At 45.6% G+C, this 23533-nt stretch overlaps 2 protein-coding genes across 6 annotated transcripts in view; both read right to left on the reverse strand.

Moving 5' to 3' along the window:
- LOC119452985 (pentatricopeptide repeat-containing protein 1, mitochondrial) overlaps positions 1 to 3573 on the reverse strand; it is a 49855-nt gene extending 46282 nt beyond the window's left edge. For 3 of the 5 annotated variants that reach the window (XR_007466980.1, XM_037714951.2, XM_049667457.1), the window contains exons 1-2: positions 2938 to 3572; positions 836 to 973 (exon numbers count right to left, since the gene is read on the reverse strand). Coding sequence is in view for 4 of the 5 variants with exons in the window: in XM_037714951.2 (XP_037570879.1) it covers positions 836 to 973; positions 2938 to 3381 (582 nt within the window). In the remaining variant the exon portion in view is untranslated. Of the gene's footprint in view, positions 1 to 835; positions 974 to 2937 lie in introns of all 5 variants that reach the window. The other 2 variants (XM_049667459.1, XM_049667458.1) reach the window with 1 other exon arrangement.
- A 2939-nt stretch (positions 3574 to 6512) lies between these two features.
- LOC119453983 (protein alan shepard-like) overlaps positions 6513 to 23533 on the reverse strand; it is a 261137-nt gene continuing 244116 nt past the window's right edge. The window contains exons 11-14 of the mRNA XM_049667198.1: positions 21172 to 21226; positions 20668 to 20774; positions 13833 to 13929; positions 6513 to 10821 (exon numbers count right to left, since the gene is read on the reverse strand). Coding sequence (XP_049523155.1) covers positions 10777 to 10821; positions 13833 to 13929; positions 20668 to 20774; positions 21172 to 21226 — 304 coding nt within the window. The 3' untranslated portion in view covers positions 6513 to 10776. The remainder of the gene's footprint in view (positions 10822 to 13832; positions 13930 to 20667; positions 20775 to 21171; positions 21227 to 23533) is intronic.

Raw genomic sequence — 23533 nt, forward strand, 5'->3', positions numbered from 1 at the left:
ACGCCAATACCCCACACCCAGGTTGGTGTCAAATTGTTGGTTGGTGTGAAGAGCGACACATGCCTACTGGCACACACCCAGTGACCCAAGGTGGCATCAAAGAGGTTCATTGAAGACCAGCACAGACCGAGTGGCAGGTACCCAGTTCTCCAAGTCGATGTGAAAATGTTTTTTCGGCCATCGGTACCTACTGAGTTCCGCATATAGTGACCTTGTCAGTGTGAATGAGGTTCGTTGACGTACACATTGCCACATACTCAGTGACACAAGTTGGTTGGTTTTGAACCTTCTTCCCTCAGCACAGCAGCCTAATGCGCAACCCATTCGACCACGGACTACCGGTGAGGTGCGAAAACAGTTAGATAGAAATATACACAACCACCGCAAAGTGCATGAAGTACCCAAAGAATGCTAACACATTAAAAACACTCGTGTACTGTGCTTTAGGTGAACCTTAGATGGTCAAAATTAATCCCTTATAATGAGATCGTGGTTTCGGCATGTAAAACCCCTGGATGTAATTTTTTTGTAACCATTTTTAGATTAATGCAACTTCCAGTGAGGATTTGTGGGTTCTAAACAATCCACAGTGACCTTGGTTGGTAATCATGTGATACCAGTAACCACTGGCACATCATTCAGCCCAGCACAGTGGTCTCGGGCCACATCATGCTGCTGAAAGCTAAATGCATTGAGGCATCTCTTTCTCTGCCATGTTGGTATTTCCTTTCCAGCCAACTCACTCCCTATTTGGTTTTCTTTTTAGCTCTTGCATTACCATAGAACTTCCGTGATTGAAATCACATAACTGTGTTGACCAGGGAGTTGCACATACCATTTTGTACAGTTTGAAAGCCATCTTGGTGTACCCAACTCGGCCACAGCCACCAATGAGCAACGTGAACATGACGTGCGTTGGCTTCACTTCATACACCTTCTGTTTTTCGAAAAATAAGTTGAGCGCCTCCTTGATCTGCAAGAAACATTTGGCAATGCAAAAAAAATTAAAGCCATGCAGTCACCAGGATTTTGACTTGTTTTATACAGTAGATTAGCATTATGAACTCAGGCCAAATTTTTTGGATATGAGGAACAATGCATCAACATTTGGTTAGTTTCCCACAGAGCTAAAGTAAAAAAAAAAAAAAAAAAAAAAAAAGATCTGCTTAACACGAATTCAATTAATCTGAACTTCCGCAGTTGCCACTGATGTATACCACTTGACTCAGCGAGAGGCTTGAATTCATAGAGTTGCAGGAAGCAGCCCTACTAGCTATATGAGAGAGACATAAATTGTGTTTCTGTGCAAATAAAACAAATAAGCCAACATTGATGACATGCAGGGCTGACTTGATAGCAATTCAGGTCCCTCTGCAAATTAGGTGAGGACAGGAGCCACAAGAACCAGCTTTTGCACATGACACAGCTGACAATGCCCTGAATATTTGGGTGAACTTTTTTCAACAGCGCGAGGGCACTGATAAATTTTTGAGCTAGATAGGTGAAATGTCAGCCTCTATGACAGTGCACAGATTTGCATAGTGCTGGCAAACAACAATTTATAGCAATTTAACAGTGCATAAAGCAGTATTTCGTGTCACGCAATCCCTTTTTACACCAGATTTTTTGGGTTTAATGCTGTTTATTATTCTGTGCCATGGATATTTGGGTGCGCCAGGAACAGCAGATTTCGAGTTATGTGGATCACTTGTTAAAAATGACGTTTTGATAACATCTTTGAATTCATCTTAAAGGGAGTACAGTCAACACCTGTTAATTCTACTTTTGGGGGACCACCAGATTTTGTCGAATTAACAAATGCCAGCAAAATGAACCAATTTGAATAATTTTTATTGCTCGAAGTAGTCATTAATGCCTTCCTGCTTCTTGTTCTTGAAGCACCACTCAACAAACATACGGTGGCAAGTGCCAACATGTTTAAATGCTGCCTCAGGGTTGAATTGAAAAGAAAAGCAAAAGTAAAGTAAAACAGCGTAACACCTAGGGAGGCAGTAGCACCGTATGCTGAATTTCTTGTTTTGATGCCTTACCCCTTTATTCTCAAACATTCCTTGATTCAAGGCTCTTCCTACACTCTATCAAGCTGAGCACAGCACCGCCCTTCGGCTAAAGATGGCGCTACGTTCATCAAGAATCACCGTGGGGTGTCATTGAAGCACAGTGATCACTTCAGTCGATGGGCATCGCTGCCACCCACTTTCTCGAGTCAAGACAGAGTGTTGAGTGGAAGAATGTTCAAGAATACAGGGGTTAGTAACTGCTGCGCACTCGAGGGGACGCTAGTGGGTGTTGAATTAACCGAAGCAGCATGTTTTCACGTTCAAACTATTCCAAGTTTTTCTTTCATAGCAAGGTATGGTTTCTCACCGGGACTTCCCAGTGCGTTCAAATTAAGCGAAAAGTCAAATTAACTGAGGTCGAATTAACCAGAGTCGACTGCTACATTTAGAATGATGTGAATACGATGACCAAGAATGAAAGACTGTGCAGGGCAAACGAATGCCAAAAAATTAAGCAAAAGGCTTTGTTCTTCGCTGTAATTTTGGTTTTGTCTAAACCGGTGCACGGACGCTGTGACGAGCACGAAAAATGGCCGTAATGCCCATGACGCAAGCGCAGAGGCTTGGGAAAGAGATGTCATTGTATGTGAAGACTGCGTATGTACTACAACAGCATCAACTTTCATGACAAGGGCTAAACACACTATGACATGCGACCGGTTCTATTCGCCAAAGGAGAGCTCGTTAAAAAGCCTGCTTCGCGTACAGGAATTGACATTACGCTCCACCATCATTATTGTCTTTCCTACAACTCGGAACAGAAAGCCTGGTAACATCTGTTGTCGCTACATCTTCCAGAAAAAGCTCTTCACTCTCCGCTGAAGCCAATCCACCGTCGACGATTTAAATGAACTACCTTTCTGTCGAGCACCAGCTTTTTGATGTCGTTCTCGTACAACTTGTCCGACACGCGCTTGAGTTTCGTGTACTCTGCGGGATCGTCGTCGTCATCGTCGGGCAAAAGTTCGGCTCCAAGTCGAGAAGCTGCATCGCCCGACAGCGTACCGAACGTGTCCGGGTCGTGGCCTTCGAAGATCGGAAACTCCCGGCTAGTGTTTTGGAATAGAGTTGCCACGAGGCTACCAGCTCTTCGCTTTTCCACACCGGTCTTTGGGGGCGCCGCACTCTGGCCACTAACATCAGCGGTCGGAGAGCGATGAGTTTCGCGTACCGCCTCTGCAGCCGTCGCTATGAAAAATCGTTGAGGCGCGGAGTATGGTGCTGGGTTCGGCTCGAAAGTAAACCGGCTTCTCCGGACGAGAGCGGAGCACATGCGAGCACATGGTCGCGATGGGAACATTTTCGCTATGTCAACAGCGAATGACTCACGGCCCAGCAATCCAATTAACTGTCGCGCCCATGTAATGTCTCCTATTAATTTTTCACTGTAAGACCAAATTGTAATTCGCAGAGAAACAACTCTGCCAGATCAAGAAATCTACCAAATGAAACTACACACGAGAGCGGAGCCATCTTGACAGTGCGATAGCGATTGGCCTGGCCTCACACCCATAGAGAAAGAAATGTCACACCTGCCTCAAGGTCGCCACACGCGGAGCTCCCTGAAGAAAGCAGGGAAGGCCTCCAACACGCAACAGAATGGCACACAGTATGTTTGGCTGCAAAAATGACAAAGCCAAGTGGACAATCGCGGCTGGCATGAGCTTTGTACGGACACAGATTAGCATTCTTGCTGAGGAACTGTGCCTAGGGTGCTGTTCCGCAGCAGAACCAAGTGGTCTCGTATGCTGTGTCGAGCCTGTTGCGTACCGTGCAAGGGGCTCAAGATCGAGGCTCAAGCACAATGCTACGCCTTATACAATCGCTTTCGATATTTCGCTTTCAGGAAAAATTGTCATTAATCCTTATGGTCTCGTATGCTGTGTCGTGCCTGTTGCGTACCGTGCAAGGGGCTCAATTAAGATCGAGGCTCAAGCGCAATGCTACGCCTTATACAATCGCTTTCGATATTTCGCTTTCAGGAAAAATTGCCATTAATCCTTGTTCTGTGTCGATCCTGTTCCAACTCTGTGTCATGTAACTAAGCTCAGCCTAAACTGACGTTGACAGCCCTAATTCAGTTTCTGCAACATGTTCAGCTTCCTCCATGTTCTGCAACCACTTCTGAGGTTTTCCCAAGGAGGTTATAACCTCCTTGGGCTTTCCACACTATACTTAATGATACCTAGAAACCAACGCTTACATCGAGCAAGCCAGGGCATAGAAATGACTCATCGTGGCTATGACACATCAAGCTGTTCTGCTCCCACGTGACAAGTTCTTTCCGCGTCATCAGACATTCGTGCACATAGCTGCTGATATTCGAGCTTGCTTGTCGAGGATTCGAGGCTGCTGGGAAACGAAACCTAAACGGCCGGGTTTGCAGAAAAGCTACAGCTAATGATGTTCTGGGGTTTCTGCGAGCAAAAACCATGATCTGATCACAAGCACGCTGTAGTGGGGCTCTACATAAATTTTGATCACATATAGGCTTTTGCACCCCCCCCCTCGAAATGCAGCCGCCAACACCGGGATCAACGAAGGGTCGTAGAAAACCTATTGTAGCAAGTTATTTGGGGTGCTCTGAGGCGAGGTCCAGAGACTTCATTTAATGCAAAACAAGAAAAATCGAAAATATCTTGTCAGTATTCTAAGCATCTGGAGACTAGGTATAGCTCTCACTGGCAAGTGATTGTGGAATGTTAATTTTTATTCTGCAGGATCCTGGTTATTCCCTAGACAGCAATTATCCCATCTCAAGTCTATCATAACGGCAAGCCCAAGTCATTTTGCCACTGTACAAGTTGCCATTTCGCCTTCTTCTGCATGGCTCACTATATATACTCATGGGGCAGTTAAATCGATGGATTTTCATACCAAGGTCCACTCTGATTTCGTGAGACAAATACAAGGCAGATTTGAACAATTAAGGCCATGTGTGGCAGAATTGACACTGTACAAAATAGCATGTACCACAAGGCTATTCGAAAATTGGAAATTAATTCTAAAGTTAGAAAAGAGATTTATTACTTATTAGCTGCTATATATCAATACTAATATTATTATTGGGTAGTTTGTATAAGTGAAAATGACAAAGACACATTTGCCACTTATGTACTTTTAACTTCAAGCCTGTGTTTGAACTTGTGTTCATTGATCAGTATACACCAGTACTATTGTACTAATAGCCCTTTACCAAGGCAGTAGATGCTACATGTTTAGCCAAGTATACTTACCTTTTCTTTGTTTTCTTCAAGCTAACTCTTTTCAGCTATGGCCAGAAAGATGTGCAAAAGCAACAACACTGACAGATAAATGCAATACGTACCTTACAAATCCCAAAGACATTTGTGACCCAAATTAGTCTTTACTGACAAAGGTGGCTGAATGGGCCAGCATATTTATTGTTTAAAAGGTGTTGCAAAGACATGTACTACGAGAGATGCCGTAGTGACAATTTCGACTGTTCTTTTTTTTTATTTGCACTCGAAGCTTGGCAAACACAGCCTGGAATCAAACCCACAACCTTGTGCATAGCAGCCGAACATGTAAGCGACTGAGCACTGAGCCATGGCCAACAGCCCGACAGTCTTTGACGAACAAGCTTAGTTGCAGTTTGGCACGTTGCACTTAAGTATTGCACACAAAAGTGAAGCTGAGGCCGCATATTGTATTGTACTCGTTTCTTATTTGTCGTGCCATGGTACTACTGTGATGACTGTGGCCTGTGAACAGGATACGAAGAGCAGAAATAATAGACAATAACTGTTACACGCGCCATGACTGTTTACGACAGCCTCTGTATTGTTTGTACGTAGACTTCATTTACTTTTTGTTTTAGAAAACTTTGCTCTGATTCATAAACCTACGGCAATGTTTGTAATCTTACAATTTTTTTTTTTTTCATATATGAAAGGTGTAGCAGTCACAATTATAGGGCGACTAGTAAATATTCACTTACTAGATGTGTGCAACAGGTAGTAGGGTGGAAATAATCTGAGGGTGCACTACATCACACCACCCAGCCTTCACACGCCAGTCCCCCTGTACTTGGTTCCTGGTAGGTTTTATTGACGTGGAACTTTTTGAGCGCATTTTCTCCTAACATGCTTGTGCAGCTGCAGTCATTTACTGCAACCCATATTGCCTTTGCTGCAATGTGCAAGTGTGGCAGCTGCACACTGGCGTTGCATCCATTGCCCTTTCGGAAGTGTGTGTGCCGAGCGCAGTGGAGGAAGACTCAAACTTAGAGACATGACCACGTGGGGGGCCGACTCTTTCTGCCTTCAAGTTTAACACGTTACTATGTATTATTTATCAGAGTACCCACAGTGCCTTTAAGGCACGCTCCCTCCTAGTTCTTTCTCTCCTCTAAGGCAATAGCTATGACTCACTACAACAGCTTGCAAAAACACACAAGGGACACATTGTTTACATCGGCCGTTTCGTTTATTCAACCATTATTACACATACAACACACACAAAAGAAGAAAAACAAAGACTGCTTGTCCACTTCTCGCTTCGCTTGTTTCTGTTTTGTGTAGCAACAAGAAGAGATTCATTGTGTGTACTGTTCACATCCTTTTTTGAAGAAGGAACAGCGGTGGGGGAAGAAAAAAAAAAGCACAACACGCACATGTCACTCATGAAGGCGAACGTATCAGCCTGGTTACACTTTGCAAGGTGGCGATGGCAGAAACAAAATTTTTGAAAAGTTTGGCGCAAAGACGGTCTAAATTAAAGAGGGCACGTGCCAGTGACAAGACACACATGCAAATATTCGACATAAAACTTGCATGCTTTGACAAAGTTTTACACAGAAAATAATAAAGTACTAGCAAACAATCCTTTTTTCTGTTAGCTATGCAAAGGAGAGGGAATCAAGCACTTCGAATAGCGGGACATCAATGGATCAAAAGTGTTGAAATTTTGTACTTGAAGAAACCAGACCTTGTTGTCATGCCTGTATTCTGCTCTCTTTGAAACAAAAGTGGATGCACCCTTTACATTTGAGGCTACATATGCATTCACGTCGCAGGCACAAAAAAGATTTGGAAGAGCAAAGTGAAAACTTTACTGAAATGATAAAATACCGAGACCAAGACATTTATTCTTATCTTGAGTGTCCCGTGCGAAAGGTTATAATGAGAACTGCAATAACACCCTTGAGGTAGACAAAACAAGTCTTAACACATTTACACTGAATAATGAGCTTCAGAAATTTCAGAAAGAAATACCTTAGAAAAGAAAAAAAAAATAACCCATTATATGTCAGTAATTTTGTTTCAAACTTTACTGTAAAAAAAATGACCAAGTAGAAAACTGACACATCGAATATTGATTGCATTCGGAACTCTGTTTAAAGAAGGCAGAATGCAAACACGAGTAAAAGACATGTTGAAAAGCATAATGCAAAGTGGGTCCACACACACACACACACACAAGTACTGCAAGAACCCTATTCATGGGCATCAGCTGCCATTGAATTCTACAATACACAGCACACACAAGAGAGGCTTGGAGTGACAAACAACATGGTTCGAATTGTCCGAGCACTTGAAGAAAAGTAATCTTGTATACACCCAAAGAATCAGCTGCACCACAACAGAAATCGCAATTTCAAAAGCAGTGCTTGGGAGCACAGAGGTTTTGAAAAGCACAATAGCAGGATTACTCTGCACAGCTTAACTCAAAGCCATTCAAAGATGTGCAAGATCTTACTGGGGTTTGAATTAATGATAACGCAGGCAATGTGAAACATAAGAACTGGTTATTAACAGTGTTTTAAAGTTGCCTCGTTCCTGCCTTAACCAAAGCCAATGAAGCCCAAGTGAAAAAGCACAGGGGCCTTGAAAGGCTGAAGAATATGTCCCATTATTACGTTCATCACTTGCTCTGAACCCGACTCCCAGCATGAGTGCAACATCAAAATGGGCATTTTGACAAAAACCATGTACAATCCTGTCTCGGGTGACAAACACCTTGCAGGAAACGGAACGGCCATGCTGACAAGTTAAAACAAAGATGCCATGCAGCTACTGTCAAAGAGTGCGGATATACAAGCTCAGGTCTACTGAAAGGTAACCCTTTCAAAAGCCGGGAAGTGTTGGGATAGGGAACACAACTAGCAACTACCGTGATTGAGAAAAAAGAAATGAAAGAGGAGCTATCCAAACTTTATGCCAGGCTGATAGATTTTATACCTATCGCCCTAGGCATTGACCACTTTATCAAAAACGCGTGCAGCGCAAGAAAGTAGAAGCTGCTCTACGGTAAAAGTGAGTTGAGAGGGATATATAGGCTTAAAAAAATGAGGGTGGAGTCTGGCGAGAATTGGGGCCCTCAACAACTGCAACAAAGTTTGGTTGTCAGCGATGTGAACAGCTGACGTTTGGGCTTCACCTTTCCCTCTTTTCGATCATCTCTACATGCTTCACTTCCTGTGAGTGCAAAGTTGGCTTTGGACATTAATGCAGCCAGTTGGACAATAAAGGAATGGAAGAAAAGAACTGCTTTGCTTTACTCAATGCACAGAACTACAGAGTTAAAAGTTCAGAAGAATCGCAGGTGCAGAGGGAAAGGCAGAACTGCTTGGACAAGCTGAGACAATAAATATGTACAGGGCGGAAAAAAAAAAATAAAAAAAAATAAAAAAATAACTGAGCTTGCGTGTATGTCACCATCGTGCGACTTTGAGAGTATTTTAGTCTTTGGCGACATGACTGACTGCCTGAAGTATCCGGCTCAAGAACTATCCTATGTCATTTTCCCACCATTTGCCACAGAGCAGAGGTGACATGTGGCATATGCCTTGACCGACGACCCCATTCACTTCTTATCACGGAGTATATTAATAAATTGCTCCATCCAGGATGCCTGCAACACTGAACTTGCAAACGTTCAAAAGACTTCTTGTGTCAGCTGCTGCCTTGTATATGCTAAAAGAATACTGCCAGCTGGAGTAACCATGTACTTGAAATTACATAAACATTACGAGAGACTTGTTCGATAATGCTATTGGAATTTATACACGGGCATCAGATTTAAAATGATTGACTGGCAAGTGGCAAACCCCATTTTGTGCACCGAATGAGCCTCCAGAAGGCAGCCTGAACGCAGTTTTCACGTGTTTATAGTGACTGGTATGATTGAGAAAAAAAAAAGTGCCATTCCGAAGCCATACTTCCTGGCTTAACGGCATTCTGCAGAGACTTGTGGTGCAATTCTTTCTGTCATCCGAGACATCCAGGAGACCAAACAATGCAACACTTTTATTTTTGAGTACCTTTATACATCTGTGTGATGCCACATCCTTGCTACCAGAAAACACCACATTGACATGCTCTAAAACTTAACAAGGCAGGAGAATGCCCTTTGCAGAGCACTCAAGCCAGTACGCAAGACTCTTACCACTAACTGAAGTCAAGTCATAGGGCATCCCGTGCTTTCCGGAATAATTTGTCCTTAACCATCACTTCCAGGCATTTTTTTTTTTCCTCTACCGTTCTTTGACTGACCGAGACAATGCACACTGAAGTGGTGACCTGAATTGAAACGTGACAGCACGAACAACAAAATAATAGAGACAAACACAAATGCTAAAAATGCGCCTTGGCAAACGACAACGAAAAAAAGAATGGAAAACGGGTTGACAAACGAAGGCCGACGCAGCTTAAGAAGGGGGGAGGGAACCAACCAAATTTTAGGAGGAAGAGAAATAATGATGATGTTCCAAAATGCAATTAAAAAAAATCACTGACTTACTCACTCAAAAGAAAAACTTAAATTACATTGCCACTGAGGTCGCATTGCAGTGGCCAAAACATGGGGGTGTAACTGCGCCGCCAACCACCAAAGTGGAGAAACCGAAAAGGAAAGAATGTGGGCTAACCCGAGGATTTATGAATGACGTCATAACTGCAATGGAGGGCAATGCATGTACGCAAGCTACGACGCAGAATTAGAAAGTGATGAATGGCTACAGTGGCCAGGTGACCTTGGCATGTATAAATGGGGAACTAAAAGGAAGTTGCACGGCTTCATACATTCCTTTTTTTTTTTTTGCCAAGTCGAAATAAAAGTTGGGAAGAACTGAAATGTGCTTACTATGTTAAACAGAGCGAGATATAGAAATTCAGAGCTAAAGAAGAACAACATGAGAAGCGAAGCCAGCAGATGCAGAAAGGCCCCCAAAAGTGTCTCGTCCCGTGGGATGATAGAGCATAAGTGAGAGGTACGACACAAGGTGGCTCGCATCGACATCTGCATGGCCAGTGACCAAGATGCGAGGTGCCCACCTACATGTCCCTCCTCCCGCCCCCGCGAGAAAGCGAGCGGCACAGAAAGTCTCGCCAGGGATGACAGAACGGGTGCGAACTGGGCACACATACACACATTTTATACGGGGAGTGACGAGCAATGCGGCAATGTAAAGAAAAACAGTTCTCGCATTTTCCTTACCCATACATTTTCATTTATGTGCTGAGTGACAAGTAAGAACTAAATGATAAAGTCGAGAGGGAGAAAAAAAAAAAAGCCAGATGACAAGTCAGGGAGCGACAATGAAGGTGGCAAAGTTTCGACGTTGCATCAATTGCTGCTGGCGACAAGTTTTTCTTTTTTTCTCTTGCTGACGTCACCTTGGCCCTCATCGCCCCTCCCCACCCGGCGTAGCTGCTCCACTTGAGGGACACCTTCAGTAGGGAGTGAATCGGTTGTATCCACTCCGGTAGACTGCCGTCTGTGAGAATAGAAACAAGGTGCACGCCAAAAGTCAGGCTACCAGCTGCAATTGCTTGCAAACTCGTAACAAAATCTAGTGAATCAGTGGATGCGACACCTACACACTCTCTCACCAGCTCCATGCGGTACGCACAGAGCTATTAGCCTACATTCAAAGCCGAAGGAATAGAAGTTATACAGAACAATTAGTGGCGCACAAGGTGAACCCTTTGCCCTTCTCGGACAGGTGGCCGGTTCTGGTAAGTAATTGGCTGTGCAAACCCTACCCTAGCTATTGCAGCACTGCAGAGTTGGTGAGACAGTACAGGGAAGCTTTCCAAGAATGTCAAGACATGAGAGAAAGCACCATTCAGGGGCTGCAAAACACTGTCACGGCTTGCAGCAGCTTTTATGAGATTACAAAAAGATGCAGCAAATAGGCTTAGTAAACAAACCACCCCTAACGGCTGTTACTGGCTTGACTCCCTATCACAACGCTGCTAATCAAATTGGATTGGCTTAACTTGCAGTATGCGTTAACGTTGCCAGTTGTCCAAACAAAGCCAGTAAGCTTAGCTGAAAATTGGAATTTCAATATTCAAGGGTTCCAAGGCGGGACATGATCCCTAGGCTCACATTGTGACTTGCTGTGCAAGCTTTTAGAAGATGCATAGGGGGTTTTCTCAAGTTTATGTGCCTATCCTCAGCCACTAAAAGATACCCCGCAACACCTTTTCTGCAAAATAGAATACACTAGAGCGAGTGCAATGCCTCTTCATGAACATATATCCGCAAAAGGTTTCAAAAAGGATCTAGTTAATAATGAGGATATTAAGAGACCGATGTTTTACTTCTGCCTCTCGCTCCTTCCTTCCTTCTCTGGTATACTTACGACAACCCTTAAAGATTGGCATTGCACAAAGGAGCCTGGGAGCGACAAAGAAGCTGGCGTTTACAGGCTGCCATGCGGTCCATGACGTCACTGACTTCGGCAATATTGACACAGCCTCAAAAAAGCAGCAGGAGAGAGCAGGTGCACCAAGGTTGAGCATTCGGTTACTTGATGCTTCACTATCAATGTTCTCTAGCGCATTATACAGACAACAGAACGGACGTGCACAGAGAGAGAGCAAGCTATCTATTTTGTATGCAAGATCGTGGGCCTCCCTGCTGCATGCAGTGGAATAACATACAGGTCGCATGCACATGGCAGCAATGTCTAACGGATCGTGGCAATTTTCTCACTGTGTTCTAAAAGTGCTGAAGTGCCCCCAAGGCTAACTGAATCCAACATTTGACCGAAATTCATTCGTTTGCAGATTTCAAATAGCCACAGTACCCCTTCTAACGGGAATTGCAAGGATCTTAGTGCAATTGTGAACCAAACCAACATTGCAGGCAATAGCCTCCTTAGACTGACCATTATACAGTCGACTTCTGTTAATTAGACCCTAACGGGAATGACAAAATTTATCAAATTATCCGGCAAGTTGAATTAAACAAGATGCAGAAAAAACTTCAAAACAGATGATTCATATGGCAGTATTTGCCCAATTGTAACGTGCCCCACAATAAAATGCGTTCCTGGTCTATGTGTCTAAAGTAGAAAACACTTAGGGATAACATTAAGGGTCTAATACGCATTGCACTATGGCAACTGGTTTCCTAAAGTCAGCTTCGCCACAATACACCCTTTTTATGCGGTAAAGCATACAAACGCCATGAAGGCAGTCTTGGTTTTATAGCCAGGCAATTTTCCTAACTGATTTGCCATTGTCCATAATTTGTGAACTCGCAGTGCTTACAAAAGGGACATGGAAGCCGAAACAAAACTAGCACGAGCTGCTCCAGTAGAAGGCCTCACAAAGGACAGCGGCATGCTTGCCTCCTTCGTTCACACCCACTATCTAAATACGGGCCCTCACAGACACTGCACACAGTTCCCATAGTGGTGCCACTTGTGTTAATGTGATGGTGCATCCAAAACTTTCAACAACTATACACAGTGTCATTGCATCCTCAGCAAGGGCATGCTCAATTCATGTTAAAAACACTACTCAATATGCCAACAGTGGCACCTAAAGCCAAAGAACTTTCCTACTGCATTCTAGGCTTCATTCCACAACATTGAGCCTTTCGACGCTCAAATTGTACAGCAAGATTGCAAGTTTGCGTCTTTTTCTCAAGTTCTATCACGTACTGCTTCATGGCACTCTCCACCTGTGCATTGCACTTCGTCCCCTATTAGCCATCTTATGGCACCCTCATAAGAGCAGAAATTTGGGCGAGTTGGTAAAGACACATGGTAAGGTATCGTATGGTAAAACTTTATTAAGGTCCTTCGGAACGCATGATGGAAATAAACAGCGCAACTTTTAAGCAGACTGTGGGCAAGGAAGACACACACACAAGTGCTGATAACCTGCCAACTTGCTAGACTGCCCACCCTAGCTTTTTTTTTTTCTTCTCCAACAGTGAAACTGTTTGAGCAAGGAAGTGGGATATCCATGCACCACTTCGTTGTGCATCCTTTAAAAGCTTTAACAGAGGAAATTAACTGCTAAATAAGCCCACCCTTTATGCAATAAACACCAAATAGGGACAATTGAGGTATACTATACTAACTATCAAAAAAGTAAAATACCGTATAGACTCGTGTAAGGCCCGCACCCTCAACTTGGCCGCCCAAGATTTGTAGAAAAATAAATTCCAATGGAGAAGCAACCGCGTTCGGTGCCCCGATGCTGCGCACGAGCATCGGCGAATTTTCGTGCTCTGTGCACTTCCAAATGCCGCTACTAGATGGCGAGAGTCGGGGTGTACACAAGTCACCGGCTGGGCCAGTACCAATTAGACCAACGGGTTCAGTCCCATGTAAGGGCCACACCTCGTCAAAATTGTGTGTGGGGAGTGCGGCCTTTAGACAAGCCTGTACGGTATACACTTCATGTCGTAAGCCGGAAGGCAAAGAAAGTAAGAAGAGATGGAACGGTAGGATACGAGTCCGCCGAAGCCATAATAACGACATACCGGGACACTCACCCCGTAGCCGGCGACTGGTCCTATGCTGTGGCCCAGGTAGGGGTCGGCATACTCCCGCCCATAGCTGTAGTAGAGCGACGGGGAGCTGTATGGGTGGGCAAAGAAACAAAGAAGTTGCACATTGGAACGGGCACATTCACAATGACACGCATTAATCTCTGCGGTAATCTCTGGCAGTCGACCAGAGATTACCGCAGTGACATCTGACCCTTGCACACAGCCCACAGTAGCAGCGTTTACGCACACGTCTGGCAATGCACAGGGAACAGTCCAGGGAAACCAGACAAAGACCGAGCTAATATTGCAGTAACCAAGTGTATTATGCTTAGCTGTTGGTGTAAATTTCCTGCAGCGATGTAATCGTGTTGCTGCTGAAAATTTACACTCAGCAGCAAAGTGAAATAAACTAGGTTACTGCAATATTAGCTCCGTCTTTGACTGAGCTCTACGCCACCAGGTGGCTGCACCATACAGGATGCTCACGTTTACGCCTCCACCCCTACGGTAAAACGCCCTGTCCGTCCTAGTTCACCGAAATACCGGACACGATAAAACTCCATTTCTTCAGCGTGCACGTCACATCACACTACTGCTGCCTGCCATAATGACTGCAACACAAAACAGTGCAGTGAAAGCCCGCAGGAGAGTTTTGCGAAAAGCATGATGTCAAGGTGTTGCGGTATCCTCGGTCGTATCCTCGGTCTACCAAATCCAGCTCTACAGATATGTGCTTGCAAACACTTTGAATTACAGTAGAGAATACTTGGCACGATCCCGTTATGTACGATTTCTGCGTACGAGCCCGGTACACTTGATCCGGCCAGTACAAATGACAGCGCTGCCGTCACACGAACTGGTACGGACGGCGGCACAAGGTGCACTAATGACGTTCCGATCATCATAAGTTGTAATCGCTCTTTAGTGTCTTGTCCATTTGTGTCGAACCATTATGAACCGTGATTACAGACCGATCAAATGTACTCTGGCACAGTGATCTGCGAAGTGGACAGAGTGCAGTCTGCTGATAAATCTGCGCGCTCCCATATCGTGAAAGCGATTGTCTTACAGGAAGGACGGATGCACACACGGATTGTTTTCTCGTTGGGTAAGCATAGAAATGCTTACACATTTAAAAATTACCCAATACAGTTACGCTTATTTTTACCGGGTCATACGGCTCCAGAAAACACGATTTCAGGCACCAACGTTCAGTACATCACCAAACTACGATTCCCTATGGCAGAGGTTCTGAAGCATGTTGGTCCCAGGGAACCCTGCTAAGCTTCATGAAGTGCAAAGAAACCTCCCGCCTTCCTAATAGGCTAGGGTTACCGCGCTACATGTTCGGGGCCAACGGTGGTGTTTGGGAGGCTATTTTGACAGCGACGTGCAACACACATGGTCCAAAGTGGGTGCAATAGTTGTGAGCCAAGACAAGACAGCATTGCAACCAAGACATATGCTGAGAAAGAATCACAGCTTTCAGTGCTTACCGCACGGGGCCACTTCATTATAACATTTCATCACAAGAGGTCAGAATTAGTGCTAACTCTACTTTGAGTAGTAAAACCTCCTTAATCCTGATTTCACGGGATTAAAAAAACAACACATTCCGAATTAATAAAATGTCGAATTATCGAGGGTATCAAGAAAACAATAAACAAATGCGTACTACGTCAACACGCTTTTATTCACTGAATGAATCAGCAAATCATGTTTCTATTTTGCACAACAGCAGTACGGAAGCTGAAATTATCATCTCGTGACTGGTTATATAGCGCTCGCCGCGGCACGCGTCTTGATCTGATGCACGCTTTTCACTACCACCGTGCGCATCCCAATTATTTTCTTGCCCGTGAGCTGGTCGCCAACAAATCGTCCGACCATCGCAATTTAGCGATGGTCGGACGATTCTTCTTCATCTTCGACAGCTTTGCACTGAATCAAAGCGAAACTACGGTTTGCTGCAACATGTGCGGACGAAACCGTGGCCGCTATCGACGCGATGATGGATGGCAACTACGCAGTTTTGAAGGCACGCGGCCGCTGCTTTGAAAAAGTTAGCGAAAAGGTAAGTGTGCTGTGGTGTATGTAATGTTACACAATATTTCATAAAGCAAGAAAATACTGTGCACAATGCGCATTGCTGAAATTAACACATGTTGTCATGGCAATCGTGGAGACGCCGCGACGGTGCTTTTTGACACTTGGGAATGGGTAATGAAGGTGCTTTGGATCGAGCGCACCTCGCGTTCGCCGTCTTAGCCACTTGGCGAGCACGGAACCAGGGAAAATTGATCAGCGGCTTGGGGAACCCCGAGGGGGTTCTGCAGAACCCACTTTGAGAACCCATGCCCTATGGTACGGTTTCCGGCTGCTAGATCCCACGTAAACAATAAAAGGCGCAAGGAGTGTGTAACTGTAGCTGACTGTTGCAGCAGCTTCCCCGTGCCTGTTTCTCGAGAAAACGCCGGCACACACTCGGTCTCCGGTACCAGCAAATCTCTTTTCGGGTTTCCGCACGCTGCATTCACAGCCATCGCCGCCAACCCTACTGCGATACGCACCTTCATTTATCTGTTTTACAGAGTGTACTGCACGCTTTTAATACGCGCTGCTGTTCCCTGCTGATCACAGCACGAATAAAGACCGTCTTGTGTTGCTTTGGCAGAATCATACTCCGGCATCCACGAGCTCGATTTCGTTTTGTTTTCCAGTGTCCCTCTTTAAACACTACGCAATAGATACGTCTCGGGTCACTCGAGCCTCACCAACTCGACGCGCATCGGCGTCTCGTACCGCACCAGATTTGGGCAGAGTGGGCATGGCAAAACCGTTCACCAAAATGCCCTGCTCAGAGAAGCTGTTGACACAGGCCGAATTTGAGAAGCGCAAACGTAAGCTTGCTGAAGCCGCGAAAACGACAATGCGCATCTGGGGCCACTCGGACCCCACCAGTGCAGTGCGCGTGTCTTGTGCTGCAATGATTTGCACAACGCTTAGGACTACACAGATTCAGTCTGTCAAATGTTTTAGTCACTTCGGATCATAAGTTTTTTCATTTAGTACGTTTTCTCACATGCTTTTTTCCCAGAATGTATGAATGTGGTTCTACTGTATATACCCACCAAGTTTCTACCGATTTATGTGAGAATTTTGCCATCTGGTACAAAAATAAGCTCAACTACGTTTTAATGCGAAAGTAATATATGCCACCAAAAATGGCCGATGACACTGAGGGTAAGAAGGTGTCAAAAATGCTCGCAGTAAATTAATGGCTTTGAAAAGAACCTGCGAGAGGAGCACGCTTCCCCGACACCACAGCGGCTCCACGATTGTGGCCAACTAAAGGTGTGCGGATACCTCATTGCCCAAGTCACGTGCAGCCTGTCTAAAGGTGTTTGCGTCATTGGGCACGTGACCACTGGGGAGGATAAGAGTATAAAGTGAGCATGCTGCTTCTCGCACATCGCTTGCTTATTTTTTCGGATTGATCGAAAACATTTCATTAACTAACATTGCTTTCACATTACAATACCAATGAATGCATATATACCACCAAAAATTGCACACTTTGTAAAAACTATTTTTCTGTTTAGAAAAAAAAATGGAGTAGTTCTTCAACTAGCAGTGGTGCAACAGCCAATCTTGCTTTTGGAGCAGGAAAAACCAAATTTGGAGCAGGTTACGGGGGGGTGACACACGATTGTGGAGCACTAAATCCCAAATTTGGAGCTGTTTCACAAACTCATAAAACACCATAAAATTTACCCTGCATAATAAACGCACCCGCCAACCTTGCATTGTATTTTGTGGGGAAAAAAAAAGTGCGTCATTAAGCAATTATATACGGTAATTTCCATTAGCATCGTAGGTAAGGGCAGGGGCGCGGTCGGAGATTGTTGTTCGGAGTGCGCATTCAGTTTCGCCGTTGACCTAGGCCGCGCCGGGCGAAATTGGACACGCGCTCTGAACAATGATCTCGATCGTGCCCCAGCAGTGCACTGCACGCAACTTTTTCCGCCAGACACATAGAAAGTACACATGCATTTCTTTGCGAGTGGTTCCCTTTCGTTTTGTTTTTTCCCTGACGATATGTCCCAACGTTCCGGCGGTAGTCTAAACATGCAGCGACTGTTTGACAAGCTTTTGGTGTTTCTTCCGAATTTTCCCGCTTCCTATTTTCCCGCATATTTCCCGCTAAAACTAGCGTAACCGAGAAATTTCGTGGCTGGTCGGGCGGTTTGGCACAGCAATGCGCAATTTCAAATATATTGCGAATTTGGCGCAGCTCAGTGCAAAAATACAAAATTGTATCAAAATGGCGCAATTGGCGCAGTTGTTGCACCCCTGAACTAGATTTCCCCACTGTACAGTCTATATAGAAGCACCTAGGGTGAATTAAAATCCTGATTTGTGATAATTACCCAGAAAAATTGTGTGCACAGAAATTCAGCCGGAGCAGCTGTCAGAATGCTGATTACACATTTCAAAAAGAGCTCAAATAGCAATTGCTAACAGTAAACTTTTCAGCCTCCTAGCTCAGAAATGGAAGAAAAAGTTTTCTCGAGTCGCAAACAAAATATTTTTGCAACACATCCACTGTTTTTTCCACAGTACAGTCATAAAGAGCAAATAACCATTTCCCTGAAGATCACAGTTCAACTAAATCTCGCAGCAGTCAAGATGTGTCTTCCAATTGCGTGACATCAGGTAATTTGCAATTAGAGTCAAGTGACTTCAAAGGGCCTTGAAGACGAAGAAATTTTCACTTTGGGTCATCAAAGTGTTAAGTATTTTCAGTTTACTGAAATCTGTTAGACCTCGTATCTTGAACACATTATAAAGTAGTAGTGCAGCTCATTCGTACCATAAGTGATTAATACCCGTGTCACACGGGCGTTTGGAAGGCCTTCCAACCGATGGTCAGTTGACTCAAAGGTCAAGTTCGAGCTGCTACACGGGCAGTTTCGAAGGCTGCCGAGTCAATAGACTATCGAGTCAACGGAGCCCACCCTACAACTCTATCGAAATCTCGATGGCCTTTGAGCACCGGAAGCGGAAACAGTGCGAACATGCCCCCTCGTTCACAGTGTGCTCGTACTCACGGTTAGAAAGAACAAAAAACAAAATGCTCTAAAAATACTATATATGAGCGTTATTAATTATTCAACAAAGTATTTTTGGCACTTGCTATGTGCAAACTGCACAAACAGTAAAAGCTCGATGATACGAATCTCACGGGGTCACGAAAAATATTCGTATTAGCCGAAATTCGTATCATCGAAACACAATTAAAACTACTGTCGAATCTCGATAATTCGAACTCGAAGGGGCCCGAAAATTTGTTCGAATTAAAAGGACGTATTTTTGAAGTATTCGTGCACCATAGCACGATGCACGAACGGTGCGAGTCGTGAAATATCGCGGCGCGCAAGCGCATAGCAAGCGCGGGCCACGAAACTGCCCACACCGGCTAACGGTCGCTTCCCGATAACGACAGAAAACGAAGCTTCAGGGAGCGAGCGGGCGGCGCCGGCACACGGGTGCGCGCGGAGACCGTCGAAGGTGAGGGAGGAGGGCGGCAGGGAAGCGGATTTGGCCGCGTCAACTCCGCCGCTTCGGTGGCTCCCCTCGCCCTCCCTCTCAACTCCCTCGTAGCTCCGTGCGCACATCTCCGTGTGCGCCCGCCGCCGTGCTGGCGCCAGCTTATTTTAGCCGCCTCCTGAAGTTTCGTTTTCTGCCGTTATCGGGAAGCGAGCGTTTGCAGGCATGGCAGTTTCGTTGGCCCGACTGTGCCTCCGCCGCTGCTTCCCTCTGCGCTGCTGCCGCAGCGTGCAAGGTCAACATGTGACTAGAAAATAGAGGAGAAGGGTTCACTGCCATTTTATTCGCGTGGCTGAGACGTCGGCACTAGTGTGTGCTAGAATACGGTTGTCTAGAACACTCTAGTCGGCACGTACACGCTTGTTCCGGCGCGATGCAGAAACGGCGACCTTGCAATTTGAGAGAGGGGGAAATTTCCGCCGCGGGTTCTTTTTTTTTGGTGTCGGAGCAATGCCGGTCGGAGGCGCCGCCGCGTTATTTGGCACGCTGCTAAGAGCATTGTCGGTACGCGGTATGTTCAAAATAAGCGTGTTCGAATTAACGAGATTCGACTGTAGCTAAATTAAAGAGTCAGAGGTGAACTCACTCAGGCACATGTACGTAAAAAGCATTTATTTCTTGAAGCGCCACCGCTTCAAACTCTTCGCGCCCAGTCGCGGAGTCCGCGCTGTCCGTCACCGCGCCTCGCACCAAAAGAGAAGGAGAGAAAGCGCGTGACTGCGCGCTGTTCTCTTTCGCGGCCGTCGGTGGGGCGGCGTTTATTCGTATCAACCGACGCAGGCTGAAAATCGATTCGTAACAACCGTTCTCTAGCACGTTGCAAAGTAATGGGGCTCGGCCGGGACCACAGAAAAATTCGTATCATACGGAAATTCGTATTAGCCGTGATCGTATCATCGAGCTTTTACTGTAGTTTGAAACATGTAAACACACACTAAAACAGCAGCTGCATTGAGCGACGAAAACGTTGCCACAGTTTCGCTACTCAACAACTTAACTAAACATATAAGTATGGAAATGTATAAACAAAAATTTTTAATGCATAAACAAACATAAAAGAAATCATAGCGCCTTTAAGCGGTTTTAATGCTGTATAACTTTTGGTGACATGAAAACGAGGTCTTCCAAATGTGCCCGTGTGACGCAGTTATTACACTCAGTGCAACAGTTTTATGACCACACAAACGGGAGGAAGCACCGCAGAGAATCCACTCACCCTGCCACAGCAGTGTAGGAAGCCACGGCTGGCTGTGCAGCTGCAGCTGCGGCCGCATAACTCCTCGCTGCTGCCGCTGTATAGGCAGCGCTCGCTGCATACGTGGCCTGTGTGCAACAACAAAGTTTGAACCTTAAACGTTCATTCAGCGATATAGCAATTAGTTGGTCATGCTGCCTCTCAGATGAGCACCAGCTATGATTGTTTGAGAAGTGATCCGGTTGTTTGGATGTTTAAAAGCAAGGCACATGTTGCCACTTCCGACAAACAGCTGCATGCCGCATTTCCTAGAATTAAGTTCTTGCATAACACTGCATAACTAACAGCTCATACAGACCAAGGAAAAGTAAACAAGAGTAATACACACTGCTAATGGATAGCTAACATCTCTGCAAAAGACAGGAGAACATTTGACTTTCTCAAGAACAGAAAATAAGGGAATCTTCATAATACACTGAAATAGGCACCACCTAGAAGATCAATGAAGACAAGTGAGGAGCTCACCGGAAGCTGGTATCTCTCGGCGCCTGCATATGCGAGGAACGGATCCTGGTACACACTGGAAAGTAATTAAGGCACCACATTATTGTAGTTCACTGATTATTAAAAAAAGCTAAAGTTTCATCCGAATACGCAAAGCACTGATTGCAATAGCAAATTATTAGACAGCTATACTTCTTTCTGGGGTTTTACGTGCCAAAACCAGTTCCGATTATGAGGCACGCCGTAGTTGAGGGCTCCGTATTAATTTTGACCACTTGGGGTTCTTTAACATGCATTACAACACAAGCACATGGGCGTTTTTGCATTTCGCCTCCATCGAAATGCGGCCACCGTGGCCGGGATTAGATCCCGCAATCTCGTGCTCAGCAGCGCAATGCCTTAGCTGACTGAGCTACCGCGGCGGGTAATAAAATTAAGGTGAGTTGTGTTATCAGCTTCATAAACTGCTGTAAACATTTGTTTACTAATTAAATTTACAAGCATGTTGTCACGTGCGCAGAGGCAAACGTGCACATATCTCCCTCGATAACCGTGCACATTCACTGTCAGAACGCTGGCTTGATGAAGGGAAGCAGCGAGTGAATTCCCCTTTGATGCTGCCTCTTGCTTCAACGGGAACTAGGCGCGCAAGAACACAGCGCAAACGAAGCCAACAGCTATCTCAGGTCCGCTAGCTTTTGCAGATTGCCTCCTTGATGCGCATGGCCGCGCTCAGCCGCCACAGCTTCCTTGCGCACCCCCCCCCCCCCCCCCCCGACCCCGTATCAAGCCCCCATCCTTCCCAGCTCACCCTCGCAAGCTTTCCTTGTACCTACAGTATACGGCGTGGGACACCAATGTTACTGCACTTTATATGGAACATAGCGGTGACGACGATGGCAGAAATTCACCTGGAGTACCCACATAATTGCTTTTACAATGATAAGCTGTTCAACATAAATCAGCCTTGCAGTGTGGTAGGTACTTATGCAGCACTTTGACAGCCGATTCAGAAAAAAAAAAAAAAAAAAAAAAAAGGTAGTCCTGCCCAAAGGGCAAAGCATTGAAAGCAATAGCAAGGTTTATAAATGCACTCGAGGTCCTCAGATCTAACAATAGCCGGGAGTGACATAGAGGTGCGACGCAGCAGACAAGGCAAGTGCCACTGCGCTGCCCTGGCAGCTACCAGGTGCTGCCATGATGGAGCACCAACAGTGGCATTGCGCCTGGATGGTGCACGAGATTAGATTACTGTATGCACCGGGTTGTGTTATGCACACAGCAGCTCAGCAAGGATACTAACGTGAGGGAGCACAGTGCTCATGCCAGCAGTGGAATGCACAACACTGCCCTGGTTTCATATTTGCCCAATAGAACAAGAAAAACACGTATGCAAAAAGTAAGCTCAATATATGGCTACGTGTGGAAAGACACACACGAAAGAGGCTATTTACAATATATTTACGCTGGAACCAAAACCGCCAGGCCTACACCTTGCTCGCGCCAAAAGCCCAGACACACTTCGTCTTTCTCGCGGCGGCTAGTCTCTTGAGACTAGCCGCCGCGAGACGTCGCCGCTTGTGAGCAAAGCTCACAAGCGGCGACGTAACGCCGTATGGAATGTGCAAGGCCCGGCCAGAAAAAACAGCGACATACTCGGTCATGGGTTCGAGATACGCCAAGGTGTGCTGCCATTGGAGCGTCATGAAGCTCTTTTAGAACGGTTGAACGGAGGTGTTTAGGTACTACAAGTAGCAACTCAGAGTTGTCAAGGTTACGACGGTATAGAGTACCATTGCAGAGGACGAAGAGGCGTAGAGTAGCATCGGCCGGAGCGTGTTCAAAACGGTCGATGAGTGCTCTGATGTAGGCATCACGACGTTACTCGTCGGCGAAATTAAGGAGCTTGGATACTGGGAAAACGCAAGTAGCACTGTCAATATTAGAGGAGTCAGAGTCGTCAACAGGGTAACGCGACAAGCTGTCAGCATCTTGGTGCAGGCGGCCAGACTTGTACACCACGGAATATGAGAACTCTTTGGGCTTTCAAGCCGGCCTGTAGGATCTTTTAGCGATGAGAACCAGCAGAGGGCATGATGGTCAGTGACTACGGAGAAAGGACGACCATAAAGGTAAGGCCGGAACTTCGCAATGGCCCAGACTACAGCAAGGCATTCCCTTTCCGTAATGGAATAGTTGCGCTCCGATGGTGATAGGAGGCGGCTTGCATAAGAAATAACGCGATCCTGGCCACGCTGACGCTGGGCTAAGACGGCACCTACGCCATGACCGCTGGCATCTGTACACAATTCTGTAGGAGCATCAGGGTCGAAGTGAGCGAGAATGGGTGGTGAGGTGAGAAGAGTGACGAGACGAGAGAAGG

Source organism: Dermacentor silvarum, chromosome 5 (genome assembly GCF_013339745.2).
Source record: "Dermacentor silvarum isolate Dsil-2018 chromosome 5, BIME_Dsil_1.4, whole genome shotgun sequence".
In the NCBI taxonomy this organism is placed as follows: domain Eukaryota; kingdom Metazoa; phylum Arthropoda; class Arachnida; order Ixodida; family Ixodidae; genus Dermacentor; species Dermacentor silvarum.